We start from the raw sequence: 13,779 nt of genomic DNA, 5'->3' as shown, positions 1-13,779 counted from the left end.
AGGGTGTGTAGGCTGCTGCTCCAGACAGTGATCTGACCACCCTTACTAATACTAATATAGCGAAGTGGAGGCGGATGGGAAACAGCAACCACACGAACAGTCGGCTCCCGCTGCAGAGCAACAAGTACGAGGCAAGAATGATCATTTTAACTTTTAAAAAGTAGGACTTAATGGTAGAAAATAATCTCTAATTTACTGGTAAAAAAAAGGAAGGGTATGTGTTAATTCTTGCATGATGTTGCAGGACCTTTGAGGAAATTAGTGTCAAGCTGCCTCATCTCTCCTCCTCTATTACAACACTAAAGATTAATTATTTTTGGTAGTTTCTTCTACTTTTATACCTGAATATGATAAGCCCTTTGTGTAGGATCTGATACTGTTATGATTCCTGGAGCTCCTAAAAAAAATGGTCAAACAGGCAACAGTGTCCTTTCCCATGCCCCAAGCCCCACCAAACTCACAAGGGCTGACAGAGAACAATGGATAGCTGAGTTTCATATTGCTTGATTTGGGGTTACTGAGAGGCTTGAATTACTACTAATAGTCACACCTGTGCCTTTTATATGACCACTCAAAAGATTGTTTTGTTATAACACGCACTCAGACCCACACATGCACACACACACACACCTAAAAAGAAACTGAAAACTTACACTTTCTGACCACAGAGGAGCTCTTTAAGCTAAGCTAACAAGCTAACAGACATTGACCTGGCCACCATGGCAACCAGTGCTCCAGCTCTGGTATGCTCCAGCAAACATGAAGACTTACTCATGTTCCCAGCCAACCATCAAATGTTATTCCAATAAAAAAAATTAAAAAAATGTAAAAATGTAGGTTTTAGTTCACCAGCTATCTATAGTTGTTAACCCTGTCTGTGTTTGGTGCCACACAGATTTTTGGTACTATTGTTTTTTTAGTTTTTTTTAAAGGCTTTTTAAACTTAAAGGCTCTATTGGGATATTTAATTTAATAAAGAACACCATATTTCACATTGTTCTAATCTAATCTAATTCGTTATTATAAAACTAATCTTAAATTAGGGTAAAGGGCTTTGGTCAAGGTTCTGTATATATTTTGTCTTTAAAATGGATTAATCTCTGAAGAACCATGTACAGGTATGTTTATTGTGACATTACTGTGGTTATAAGTCCCTGATTGAAATTCTGTGTGAAATCATGTATCCGGTTATCAGTCTTAATTCACTCTGTATCTCATCCGAAGTTACCTCTCTACCAGAAAATCAAGTTTTTAACATTGTTAACATGTCCATAGGGATCTCTTTGCATTACAGGTGATATTATGTGCACAATCAGCCATCAGTGTCATGGCATAGTCTTTAGAGGATTTATAACTACCCAGATTGGGACTTTAAATGCCCCTATTCATCCGAGTGATTTTGCTGCTTGGATCATATCTCTCCAAACTATGCTTTTTCCCTCTGATTTTGAAAGTTATATAAATCCCAGTTCAAATTAGAAAATTCCTATTTTTTTATTTCCTTAATATCCTCTATCGTGGATTCATTTAATTTCTTCTCAGTGACCTTACTTTTCAGCCACTTGTGAGCCGGTATAATTTTTCAATCACTGCAACAGCTGACAAATTCATTTGGTAAAATGTACCTTGTTGTAAGAGCAGTGTCTGAACTGAGGCTGGGCGTCCAGCAGAGCCGCTGTAGGAATGGAGGCCCGTTGTCTGTCAGTGTACTCCAGAAGCAGGTAGGAACACAGTTGCTGCCACTTTACTTGCCCTGTACAACTGATATCTACCTACATGTGGAGACAGAGTTTATGCCAGCATTTTTCTGTTTTGTCATTGAGTGCAATGTAACTCACTTCATTAACACTTTTAAAGACAAAGCTCCATACCTCACTGAAGAATCTGTCAACCCACGAGTCCTCGATACTTGGACCAACCACAGTCCTCAGTACCTCCCGAAATTCTTGAAGCTTTATTCCAGGCTCTTCACTTCCACTCCTTTGCCTTCCCTTCAGCCTATTCGCCCGTGTCTGAAACCCAGCTTTTGGGCTGGTGAATGCATTTCTCAGGAGATACAGGTGCTCTGGGTTGAGTTTCTCTGCTGGACTGGCACCACATGCTGGATCACTAATGTGACGGCACCACAACATTGATAGAAAAATACTACTGTTAGCAAAAACTAAATAGTTTGTCAAGTAGTAATCACTTCTACAGAGTAGACATCCACCATATTCTGGTGAGTCTCTTACAAATTTAGCAGCAGATGCTACTTTTACATGCAATGATATATTCTTATAATTAGATTTTTTTTTCCTTTCTGAGAAAGTCTTAGTTTTATGGCAGCACCCTGTTGCCCTGTCTAAGACAGCTGAATTGATTGTGCAGATATACATCAGGACTAATAGGTGAAGGATTTCAACATTCCTCGTCAAAGTAGGACAGAAGCGAAAAGACTCATCAGGTGCAATTTAGTACCTGAGAAATACTTAGTATATGCAGAAATACTTCAGTTTTAACTGACGCTTATCAACTCTGTGTCTGAGGTGGTAAATGGCTGCTCGTAGACTGAATGTAGCACTCCCATGTGGCTACAATGCCACAATGCACTTCAGCCACAATACTGTTTTGATCTGGAAGGCAAAAGTTGGTTGTTTTTTTCTTTTAAAGGAATAAGTAATGAAGGATTGAGAAATGCGAGGGGGTCGTGTTTTAACAAAGTGAAAGTGCTCTTTGGCACCAGCAGCTTCTGTGTGGGCCTGTTGCTCAGGGAAACTATAGACATGAACAATGAGTCACATGTCTCTGCATTGTGAGCTCTTTTCCCAGGTCCATCGGGGCATGCATGAGCAGTCCTTTACATCATTTCTCGCAATCAACCAGGGAACCATAAAGTAATTAAGTAATAAATGCACCACAGTTTGTTAGAGCGGGGCGGTTGCATCTGAAAGAGTTTGAGAGAAGTAGTGGCAGGTGGATGGAGCAGTTAATGAAGAAAATGTGTGCTTTTACCAAATGCCTTGGGAAAGTCTACTAATTTAAAAAGTGTGCTAATTTAAGATCTATCCCAACTTGGAAGACTTTCTCTAAGTTTCTTAATGTTTTGGGTACATGGACCGATGGGACCGATGGGCAGACAACAAAATCTAAACCTGGATATTTTTGTTTTAATATATAATGGGAAGAAATAGAAGAATCCTCGAGCTGGCAAGATACCACACAATATCGATTCACATCCAGTGATGATAATCCTAAAAAATCCTTATCGAGGTGCTTCCTTTAAAATGTCAGCTAACCTGGAGAGAGAAATAAAAACAACAGACTTTTCAGGCTGCTATAAAAACTCACCAAAACCTGCTGTGTGGCACCTCCGTCTCATAAAGCCTCCACAGGTTCTTGTTGTTTCTCAAAGTATTCATGCTAATGACCTGAAGCTGGTGTCCTTTTTCCAAATTCTACCATCCGTATTGTATGCTCTTCAGGTTGATACCCGAAAAGAAATAGAAGAAAAATGTAGCACCCCGCTCCGCTCTTAAGAGTTGAGGCCAGAGTGAGATCCTCAGCGCTCTCCAGTCCGAGCCCTGCAAAGCTTTTGTTTCCCTCCCATCCTCTGTCTGGTCATGCAAACCTCAAACAAAGCTCCTTGTCTTCAGACAGAAAAAGGAATGTCCACAGACACAGATCAAAAAGCTATCCTTTAGCAGTGTTTGACCACATCGAGAAAGCAAGGTCAACACCTCTGACGAGGAGCTGAAGGTTTCCAAAATAACTGCAAGTCTGTTGGGGGTAAAAGAGCCGCAGACAAACCCTCTGTGGGTTAATCATTTAAAGAAGCCAAGTTAGTCAGAAGCCAAAGGAGTTGAGATTAGTAACTTTAATACAAATGAAACGCATGTAACAGTCAAGCTGGTCTAACATGATAAGTGCTGTTCAGATATCCTCACAGGAAGTCGTTTAGATGAACTATATCACAGTATTGGGGGGGGGGGCAACAAGAAGGGATAATTTGTCATGTTCTCTTAGTCACTCAGTTCTCTCACGTATGTGGTTTTAGTTTTTTCAAGGCCACATACAGAAGGTTTAATTATAATTTCAATGAGAAGGAGCTCTCAAGAGTGGACTCCCATTAGGTTTGATGATGGTACCAAAGTCCCAGTGGAGTTTGGTCTTTTGTTCTGCACAGGTGACAGGCTGGAGGAATATTCAAAAAGCAGATATAGGACAAAAATAATTCAAAACTGACAACACAATATACCAATCCACAGATACATTTCTGTTTGTCAACTTTGAAAAACCACAGATGAAACTAATGATGTGGTTTCTCTGTTCCAACCATTGCAAATTGTTTATGCCCGTTACTGTCCAGAAAAAGGGAAATTAAAATGTTGCAGATGTCAATACTGTTGCTCTGAGAAGAGTGGAAGATATAACCATCAGCACAATGATCTATGAACAAGAGACCTGCTTCATTTAATTTCTCATGCTGTCTTTTTTCAGACAAAACTCCTCTTGGTAGACATGATGAGTTCAAAGGAATAATAACTGCGGTGTGATTGATGAGTCATTCAAAGTTCCTGTAACTTGTGTCCTATCATTTTTAGTCAGCAGGACTTCCAGATTTAAACAATTTCCTAAATGCTAACTTGGTGTGGAAAAAATGTTGTATTACTACAAGAAAACTAAGATGAATAATATGAGATAATTATGAGCCTCATTTTTGGTAGGATTCTTTTTTTTTTTTTGGTTGGTTGGTTGGTTTTTTACTTTTTTTTACTTTTGTCCATATCGAGCAAGCCTATTTGGAAGCTTTACACTGAGATTAAACAGTACTCTCTCGAGGACAAGAAGCGCTGCCCAGTACGGCCACTAGATGAAGCCAAAGCAACATAAATGATCTGTATTAACCGAAGTAAGAGTGAACCATTTTTTTACTCCAATCATTCGTGAAAATGATTGGACTGAATGGGGGGAAAAAAAACAAACAAACGCTGTTTTGCATGTGCGGGAGTGTTCATTCACCGTCCCTCTAATTCACAAACGCAATGCATCCACTCCGCTTGCTTTGCGGACTCCTCGCGGAGTCTCGGATGGCAGCTAACGAGTCTCAGCTCAGGACTCTTAATTAGACACCCGTGACTCACCCCGCTCTCGCGCACTCACCGACGTCGCGCTCAGCTACTGCTCAGTCCTGCCCCGTCTCTTGTTAGTGATGGGGCGGTGAGGATGCCGAAGCTCGGCAAAACTTGTGAAGCCTCCTTATATTAGGTTATATTAGGTTAGGTATATTAGGTTTACTTTTCTTTTCTCTCTCTCTCTTTATGCCCGCTTGCAATCATGTTGCGGGTTGTGGTAGAGTCGGCTAAGAGCCTCCCTAAAAAGAGACTTGGAAGTCCCGATCCAATTACCTCTGTGATTTTTAAAGGTAAGGTCTTTCTAAAGTTCAACATTTCAAGTTTTATGGAAGAATAGCTCGTGGGTCAATATTTATAGTGTATTTGGAAACATATAGTCGTGTTTTATGTTTAATCATTCTTATTTGTGGACGTGGTAAGGATGTTGGTGGAATAATAGAAAAGCATGTATTTAGTCCATGCAATAACGATGATAACAGATGATAGATAAATTAAGGATCATCCCTTTAAAACGGATGCCCAGTTGTTAACATGGGACTGAAAAGGTTTAGGCTTTAAAACGTTTGTTTGAATCAGAATAGTTTAAGGCAGTGTAAGTTTGAGTCTTTCTATAAGCAAATATAGCAGGGGAGTGGCTGTGTTTGGATATGAAACATGGGACCAGACACAGAGATGGCTGGGATAAAAGACAACGACGAGCTGGAAATGTAAGGATGGTAGCTTTAAGCCTCTGGAATAGAATATCAGAAACAGGATATCAATCCTGCCAGTTGGCTCAAGTTGATCTCATCAGCTTTTTGTCCTGTAGCCCCCATCAGCTTCTGATTCCGTTTTTATCTTCTCCTTATTTCAAAGACAGATTAAATCATTTGGGAGTATAAAATGTTTGACTCTGTCTCCGTCAGCTTTTTGACAGTGCCTTTATATCGATTATCCTAATCAGAAGAGATGTGCCGTTGTTATTGTATTCAGGCAAAAACAAAAAAACTAAAAATGTTGTTTTTTTTCTTGCAGATGAGAAGAAGAAAACCAAATCAATTGACAGTGAAGTGAATCCTGTGTGGAATGAGGTAATCTATGCTACACAAACACACAATCAAGACAAAGATACTTCTCTCTTACACTTTGATATGTTATCACTGGAATGTGACGTTACAGTGATGCTGTGCTCATCAACACACAGCAAATATCCAATCATCACATGATCGTCCATAGTATAGATTGTGATTGAGTTGAACTTCCGGGGTGTTAGGAGTTTGTTCAGATGTTTTGTACCAACTGAAGTGGCAAATCTTCATTTACTGTATTTACTGTTTGGCGGGACGTGACCGTCGTTGACCAGCTGGACATCTTCTCTTGCAGGTGCTTGAGTTTGATCTAAAGGGCATTCCGCTGGACTCCAGCTCCCACCTAGACGTGGTTGTGAAAGACTATGAGACAATTGGGAAAGATAAGTAAGTGCAATACAGCCCTAGAGCTCTGTGTTAGTTTTGTGCAACAGAGGGATCACGGTGTTGAAAGAGCCTCCCCTTTCTGATTCACAAAGAAAACATGGTCTTTTCTGAACTAAGATGTTCTTGAAAATAACTGTGATAGGTTAGCCAACAATGACTCAGACATGGTGTCTTCTTTTAACTTTAGCTGCTCCTTATCATTTGCCCATAGGGTACCTCCTGCTGCTTGTTACACATTACTGCCAACATTCATACAGTTGTACACTAGAAATGTAAGTGAGATTGAATATTGATCATAAACACTGATAATGATCCAGCGTTTGAGTTATTTAGCTGGCTGTTTCTACCCCCGCACACTTGCATGCTTGCCATGCTGAGACTTGCAGGGACAGTGTGGGATGACAGACTCTGATTAGGTAACACTGGTTGGATGAATAACTGTTTGTCTTCTAACTCTCTCTGGGATTCGGGTTACACTGTTTGACAAAACGCTGGAAATTCCTGCGTTGAATATGGAGTAATTGTAGTAATATGCACAGATTTCTTTAATACTGTGTGGTGGTGGTGGGGGGGTTAATGTAAAATGTTGTTGCTCGTAACTTCCTGCTGAAAACACACGTGGAACCAATATAGCTCAACCACAAAGATATGTTTCCTCGACATCACTAATTACAAGGACCAAAGGCTTGTTGGTTGTAAGAAGACATATCGCATAAAAGTGGTTGTTTTTAATGAAATATGTCGTGCAAAAATATGAATTTTCATTGTATATGCTTTGCTGAGTAGAAGTTTCCCTTGTGCATGAGGTAGTCATACTGAGGGAGGTGCTTTTTAAATGTGCATATCTAGCACATGAGACCAAGAAAATTGGAGTAAAGTTTTCCACTGGGCTGGTCTGGCTGACACACTCCCCAAAGATTTACACAGTGGGGGTAGAAGAGGACTTCTCTCTCTCTTGAATAGTTTTCCAGCTGCTGTTGTGGGTAATTTCCTGTTATCATGGCAACAAGACGGACAAAGTAACACAACGTCTTTGCAATTAATTCAATATTTGGGAAGGAATATTGTGGAGCAAAGTCTGTCAGTATAAACAGCAGCACAATCTCGACCAGAAGAACTGAGGCTCATATTTCAGGCCCAGAGTTTTGAGGGTAAATATGGGTAAAACGTGTCATTTCCTCTCAGAGGCTCGCTAAACTCTGAGACATTGCTGGAGCGAAGGCTGCATTTTTGTGACTGTGGATTTCATAGATGGTGAGAAGTTAAACTCTCTGATTGTTTTTCAATAGAGGAAAAGTCAGACAGTTTCAGTCTTTAGATTGTTCAGATATTTCAGTATGATCTGCAGATGCCACCCTGAAGGATGAAAAGTCCGACTTTTTTAAGCTTGTTGAAATATAATAATCGAGAGAGATGGTGGTGGACAAATAGACAGGCCAACATCATTAAAGCCGCACCCCTACTGTGGTTACAAATTAATACGGCACAGCCAAAAGTATGAGGGGAATCAAATGATTAACAACAGTTAAATGGTTAAAAGAGATCCTTTATGGAAGCCTGCAGTCTGAGCTGCCGTCCTTACACCTGCTAAAGGTCACCGTGTATCCGGAAGACAGAAATGTTTGCACAGGATGCTGAAGAATAGCTGGAGAAATTCTTATAAAACTGAGTCACCCCTATCACTAATATGAGAGTTCACCCTCCGTGTTCACTCCTCCTAACAGTTGTGTGAAAAGAAATAAATGCTGACAGAGGGACGCTGCCAGGTTGTGAATTAAAAACCCTGCCGAGTGCACTAGAGAGCTGCTTGTGTTCAAAAGTCCCTGATTTTAATTAATGATTGGAGATTAATTACAACTTCGGCATATCAGGCGAGTAAGAACATCTGGAAAAAGACACAATTTATTCTAAAGTTTAACCTCAGATGGTACAAATGGACAACATTTCACATATCAGCAGAACCTGACATTTTACTTGTTGACAGCTCTGCCCCGAACCTGGTTTACTTTATGAGTTGCAGACTGACATGACAACAACATTGATGACAAAATTCTCCAGCGTTAACATCTTATTAAAGTTTGAAAACTATCTGCATTCAGTGATGATGCCAGACAAAGAAATTCATACTTAAGATGAGCAAGACTTCTCTTTCTGTGGCTCACCAGAGGCTGACAGTGGCCACAGAATCTGTTATCAAAGCAGAATCAATCTGGAAACCGCAGAGATGCAAGATAAGAAGCAAAAAAAGAATTCTTACAATCCAGGGGCAGCCTTGTGCCTGCGGCAAGACTTTTCTTAGCTTTCTCCTAAATGGTTTGTTGACAGCAGATATTTGGCAGAGCTGTGCAAGTAACATTATTGTCCAGATTTCATCTTACAAATATGCAGGGATAAGAAGACATTTCGCCCAGTTTGAGGCTGCATACCAGGTTTATAGAGTCACTCAGTCTCAGGGGAATGTCTTAGTCCACATAGTGTCCACTGAGTGCTGCCAAACCAATAACTCTTCATCTCCTGCTAGCGGTAAAAGTTTCTTGATTATTAGTGTCTTAGTAATCTGAAAAACTTCTATAGTACAGTGATTTTTCTGTAGTCTTACTTTAGTGTTTTTAAAGTACTGCACAACTATTGCATCATATGCTATATATACTCGGATGTTAGATGTTAGTTAAATAAATGCTTTATGCAAACTCTTGCTTTGTGAAATAAACTGTGTAATTGTCACCCCTCACGACATTATCTATCCATCATCCATCCAGTTTCCATTTTGCGCTTTATCCAATTCAGAGCTGGGGGGTGGTTGGAGCTGATCCCAGCTGCCACAGGGTAAGAGGCAGGGTGCACCGAGAACAGGCCGCCAGTCCATCTTCCATAACTTTGTTATGTAATTCTGAGGAGAGATTTCTGATTGACAACAGCCCAAAACCTTTCTGTGACATCAGCTGCAGGAACCCATGCCCTTTTAGTCACATGACTTCCATGCTAAACCCATCATGAAAGTTCTTGTGACCTGACATTTTTAGAATTTGTTGCCCTAATTTCTGGCCACAGCTGTGTCAGATTGTGTATGGTTGCTTTCATATTTCTTTGTACTCCCTTAGTAGTTAGATGGTAGTAATGTATGAATACCAAAGATGACACAACATCACAACACAAGATTAAGCTGAAAACGAACTGATTCAGTCGTGCTGCCTAACAGTTAAAGCACACTTTTTATTTTGGCACATCCCACTCAGTCAAATACCATCCTCTGTATTGTCTGATTTAATATTTGTCTTTGAATAATTAAAAGATATTTCAACAACAGTTTTTGAACCTAAAAGTTTATACAGTTACTTAACATGTAATCTTTCCAAGAAATATAGTTAATGGAAAGCAGGATTCAGTTTACACAGAGAATGATGCAGGGAGTATCAGGATGATTCAAGCGGCTTTACTGTCGATTTTACCTGGTGACTGTGTTTGTCGAAGGCTTTCCACATTTGCTGTATTTATATTGATGTTATTCCCCCACACAGGCCAGTTTGGACATCTCAAAGTGGACCTTTGCTCTGTTATTCACAGATGGTGTTTTTGAAATGTCTTCTAAATGGGAATTAATGCAGTAGTTTGTTTATTTAAAGTCTCTGAGCAGGAAGTCCTCAGTGATCAGCAACAGACAGATTCTGCAGTGTGTATGTCAGGGACTGGTGGTGAGGTAGGACCCAGATGCAGCTCTCTTGGTTCAAGAAACAAGGTTTATTCCACAAAACATAAACAGGGAGCAAAGGCAAAAACAAAGCGCGGCAGAGCCGGATCAAAATACTTAACGATGAAAAAACAAGACTAGACTATGGATAAATAACTATGGTGAACAAGACTATGAAAATACTGTGGCTATGGTGGCAAAACTCTGACTTCAATCGTGGCTGTGGCATGAAAGGTTAGTGAGGATTCTGCCGTGACTGAAAGGAAACCAGGAAGCTAATTACTGTGAAGGGAGTGATCAGTGAATGTGGTGCAGCTGGGAACAATGAGAGTGAACTGAACGTGACAGGAGAAAAACATGACTAGAACAAAACATGATTAAACATAAACTGTGACATGAAAAACGGATAGAACAGACTGTGACATGACAAACTGATAGAACAGTCTGTGACATGACAAACTAATGACAGTGACAGTCATGATGTGTGTACAGGTTCACAGGTTGTGTTTTGTTTGTCTCAGCAGGCAGGGTTTGTTAGCTCTGGGTGTTCACCTTCTCTATGAACCCTTTGTGAATGGAACTTAATATGTGCATACGCACAGCACTGCAGTTTTACATGCTGTTTTATCTGGCTACTGGTGTTTTGACTAGAGCTATACCATGAGCTGGATTTGATTAGGATTTCAGCACAGAATGTCCCCTATTTCAATCTAATAAGCACATGACAGTGCATTCAAATCTGCCTGCCTGTAATGATCCTCTCCCGCTTTTTTCAGATTTCTTGGGTCAACCAAAATCTCCCTGAGAGACCTTGCTTCAGGTCAAGCGAGATCTCTGCCATCTAAAAATGTTCCTCTGGTTGATGAAAATGGGCAGAGTATTGGTGTAAGTCTCATTATGCCAAAATGAATTCAGAAAAAAAAAAAGAAAAATAAAGGCTACATTCTTTGGAGAAAAAAAAAGGTTAAAAAGATTGATCAACCAATCATTTCCTTCCAGGCAACAATCAACCTTGTGGTTGCCTATGACCCTCCAGCCAATGCTCCACCAAACCCCAATGACCCTCAAGGTGGAGATGCTACAGTGGACGCTGGTATGTTTATTTCCTAGTGACGATATTCATTGATCGCAATTAATTACAGGCGTGTCAGGTCATCTGATCATCGTGTCTTCTTGATGTTTAGGGGGCGACGGTGGTGATAGTGATGAGGGTGGTGAGACTCTTCCCGATGGGGGCCAGAGTGGCTCAGCAGGAGTCTCGTCATCCTCCGGTCAGCGTGCTAATCTTCGCCAGAGACTCACCAGAGCACAGAGTCGCCACAGACTCATAAATAAACCCCAGGACTTCCAGGTCAGTTTGATGGTGGTTTCGTAGGTTTATGTGCTAGACCATAAGAGTATATGCTTTCTTTTTTTTATCTAAAGCACTGTGCCAGAATGTGTATGTTTTTATATCTGGTTAAAGTATCCTTTGCGCTCATGTTCCTGGAGGGAGTAGATGGACAATATCTTTATATTTTAGGATTAGATGATCATGAGTGACCATTATCCTCCTTTCTTACCAAAAAGTCATGTGCAGTCAAATAAGTGCTTCCCATGGAAATGTATGATCATTTTAAACACATCTGAACAAGACAGCAGGTAATACTCTTTGTAGAAACTTTGTCTTGATCAAAAATGTCTTACTTGAACAGCCCAACAAAGAAACATAGCTTCATCAAGCGTTTATTTAGCTTCCAATAAATAAGCGCTTTGAGTGGTCAGCTAGACTAGAAAAGCGCTATACAAGTACAAGTCCATTTACCATTTACCAATAAGTGTGATATTCTCATCAGGAAAAACTGACAAAACAGCAAGTCATCACATTGGACTTTAAGCTAGTGTTGGTGCCTTCAAAGGAAAGACATATAGCATAACTGTGTTCTGGACAAATATGAATACACAGATGGTGACAGCAGGTCAGTGTTAACTGCTCAAAAATTTGTCCCACGAGTGACGACAAATGATTTGAAACAGAACAATTTTGCTCAGTTTCTCACATGACTGTACATCATGTAAGTTTCTTTGAAAAAGCTGCTTTCATTCTGAGTAATCCTTTTGATAAGCTCGGTCAGGCTGTTTTAAGTCAGCAATTATAACCAGCAACAGAGCACTTTGCAAGCTGCAACAATGAAAAGCTATTTACCACCTTAAGATGTCTTCATTTTTACTTAAATATGCAGGTAGCATAAAGGTTATCTTAGTGAGAATCTGAATCAAATGCAGTCTGATTCAAGTCATCCGCCCTTACAATGCAGTATTGTGTCTCTCAGATCCGTGTTCGCATCATTGAAGCCCGTCAGTTGTCTGGCAATAATATCAAACCAGTGGTGAAGGTTCACGTGTGTGGACAGACTCACAGGACAAGGATCAAGAGGGGAAATAATCCTTTCTTTGATGAGGTACTGTCACTTTACAGACTGCACACGTTTCAAGCAAAAATGTGTTACTTTTTGCTTATGTCAGTCTAAAACTCATGAAATAAACCAGGTTTTAGACTGAGCCGTCAAAAACTAAAGTCTTGTTTGCTCTATCTGAATTTAAACTTCATTCGAATTTTAAAGGAATATTGATTTTGTCTTTTTGCAGATGTTCTTCTACAACGTTCACATGCTACCATCAGACCTGTTTGAGCAGAATTTCAGCTTTCGGGTCAGTGCGTGGAAATGTCGAGGCCTTCCGTCATTATGAGTGTGTATATAAGCTACAGTTTATAAACTGATACTTGCTGCACTCCTCTTTTCAGGTGTATGATTCCTATTCACTGAGGGCAGACAGTCTCATGGGAGAATTCAAGGTACACCATGTATTATCACCCACACAGAACTGTTGACATGTTCATGAAAAGTGTGGTTAATGTTCACTCTCGCCTTTCTCGCTGTTCTCTCACACAGCTGGACGTCAGCTATGTTTATGATGAACCAGGTAAACTCATAAACCTCAGATCTGACAATCATTTGCTTTTGCTCGGTGGATGAATGAATGAATGAATGAATGAATTTATTTCAGACAATTACCAGAAAAGTTGATCTTTGGATGATCTCTAGCTTGTGAAAATGGAAGATTATAGTTATGATGATTTTTTTAAAGGATTACTACAATTTGTTGTCAGAGCAGCCAATCATATATATTTTTTATTATCAATGGGTGGCATGTGCTGCTTGTGCGTGAGACGTTCTGCTCAGAGTTATGAACCTATACGTAATTATCAAGAGTCTGGAGTTACCATCAGCTAAATGGAGCCTTTTTGCAAATTTGGTTTGTATTTCTTTCCCTCTACTTTACTGATTTGGTTCACTTTTACTCCGCTTAGTGTATATTATCTACAGCAAGCAGCTCTAAAGCTGACTGCATGGTACCTGTTTACTAACAGAGAACACACAAAGATTTCTACCACCTAGTAAAATAGTCTAACATATAAGCTAGAAACTACAGATTCACACATTTTTCGTCAGGAGTTGGTGGAGACCCAAAAAAAAGCGAAAAG

At 40.0% G+C, this 13,779-nt stretch overlaps 1 protein-coding gene across 2 annotated transcripts in view; it reads left to right on the top strand.

The window, feature by feature from the left end:
- Window positions 1-5,295: 5,295 nt before the first annotated feature.
- Window positions 5,296-13,779, top strand: part of LOC140278721 (myoferlin-like) — a 26,625-nt gene continuing 18,141 nt past the window's right edge. For both annotated transcript variants that reach the window (XM_072373793.1, XM_072373792.1), the window contains exons 1-10: window positions 5,296-5,401; window positions 6,126-6,181; window positions 6,474-6,565; window positions 11,030-11,138; window positions 11,253-11,346; window positions 11,438-11,604; window positions 12,566-12,694; window positions 12,882-12,944; window positions 13,039-13,089; window positions 13,187-13,217. In XM_072373793.1, coding sequence (XP_072229894.1) covers window positions 5,314-5,401; window positions 6,126-6,181; window positions 6,474-6,565; window positions 11,030-11,138; window positions 11,253-11,346; window positions 11,438-11,604; window positions 12,566-12,694; window positions 12,882-12,944; window positions 13,039-13,089; window positions 13,187-13,217 — 880 coding nt within the window. In that variant the 5' untranslated portion in view covers window positions 5,296-5,313. The remainder of the gene's footprint in view (window positions 5,402-6,125; window positions 6,182-6,473; window positions 6,566-11,029; window positions 11,139-11,252; window positions 11,347-11,437; window positions 11,605-12,565; window positions 12,695-12,881; window positions 12,945-13,038; window positions 13,090-13,186; window positions 13,218-13,779) is intronic.

Source organism: Leuresthes tenuis, unplaced genomic scaffold (assembly GCF_036924035.1).
Source record: "Leuresthes tenuis unplaced genomic scaffold, fLeuTen1.0.hap1 SCAF_20, whole genome shotgun sequence".
Classification (NCBI taxonomy): Eukaryota; Metazoa; Chordata; class Actinopteri; order Atheriniformes; family Atherinopsidae; genus Leuresthes; species Leuresthes tenuis.
The sequence above is the reverse complement of the archived record's forward strand: the minus strand, read 5'-3'. Positions and strand labels throughout refer to the sequence as shown.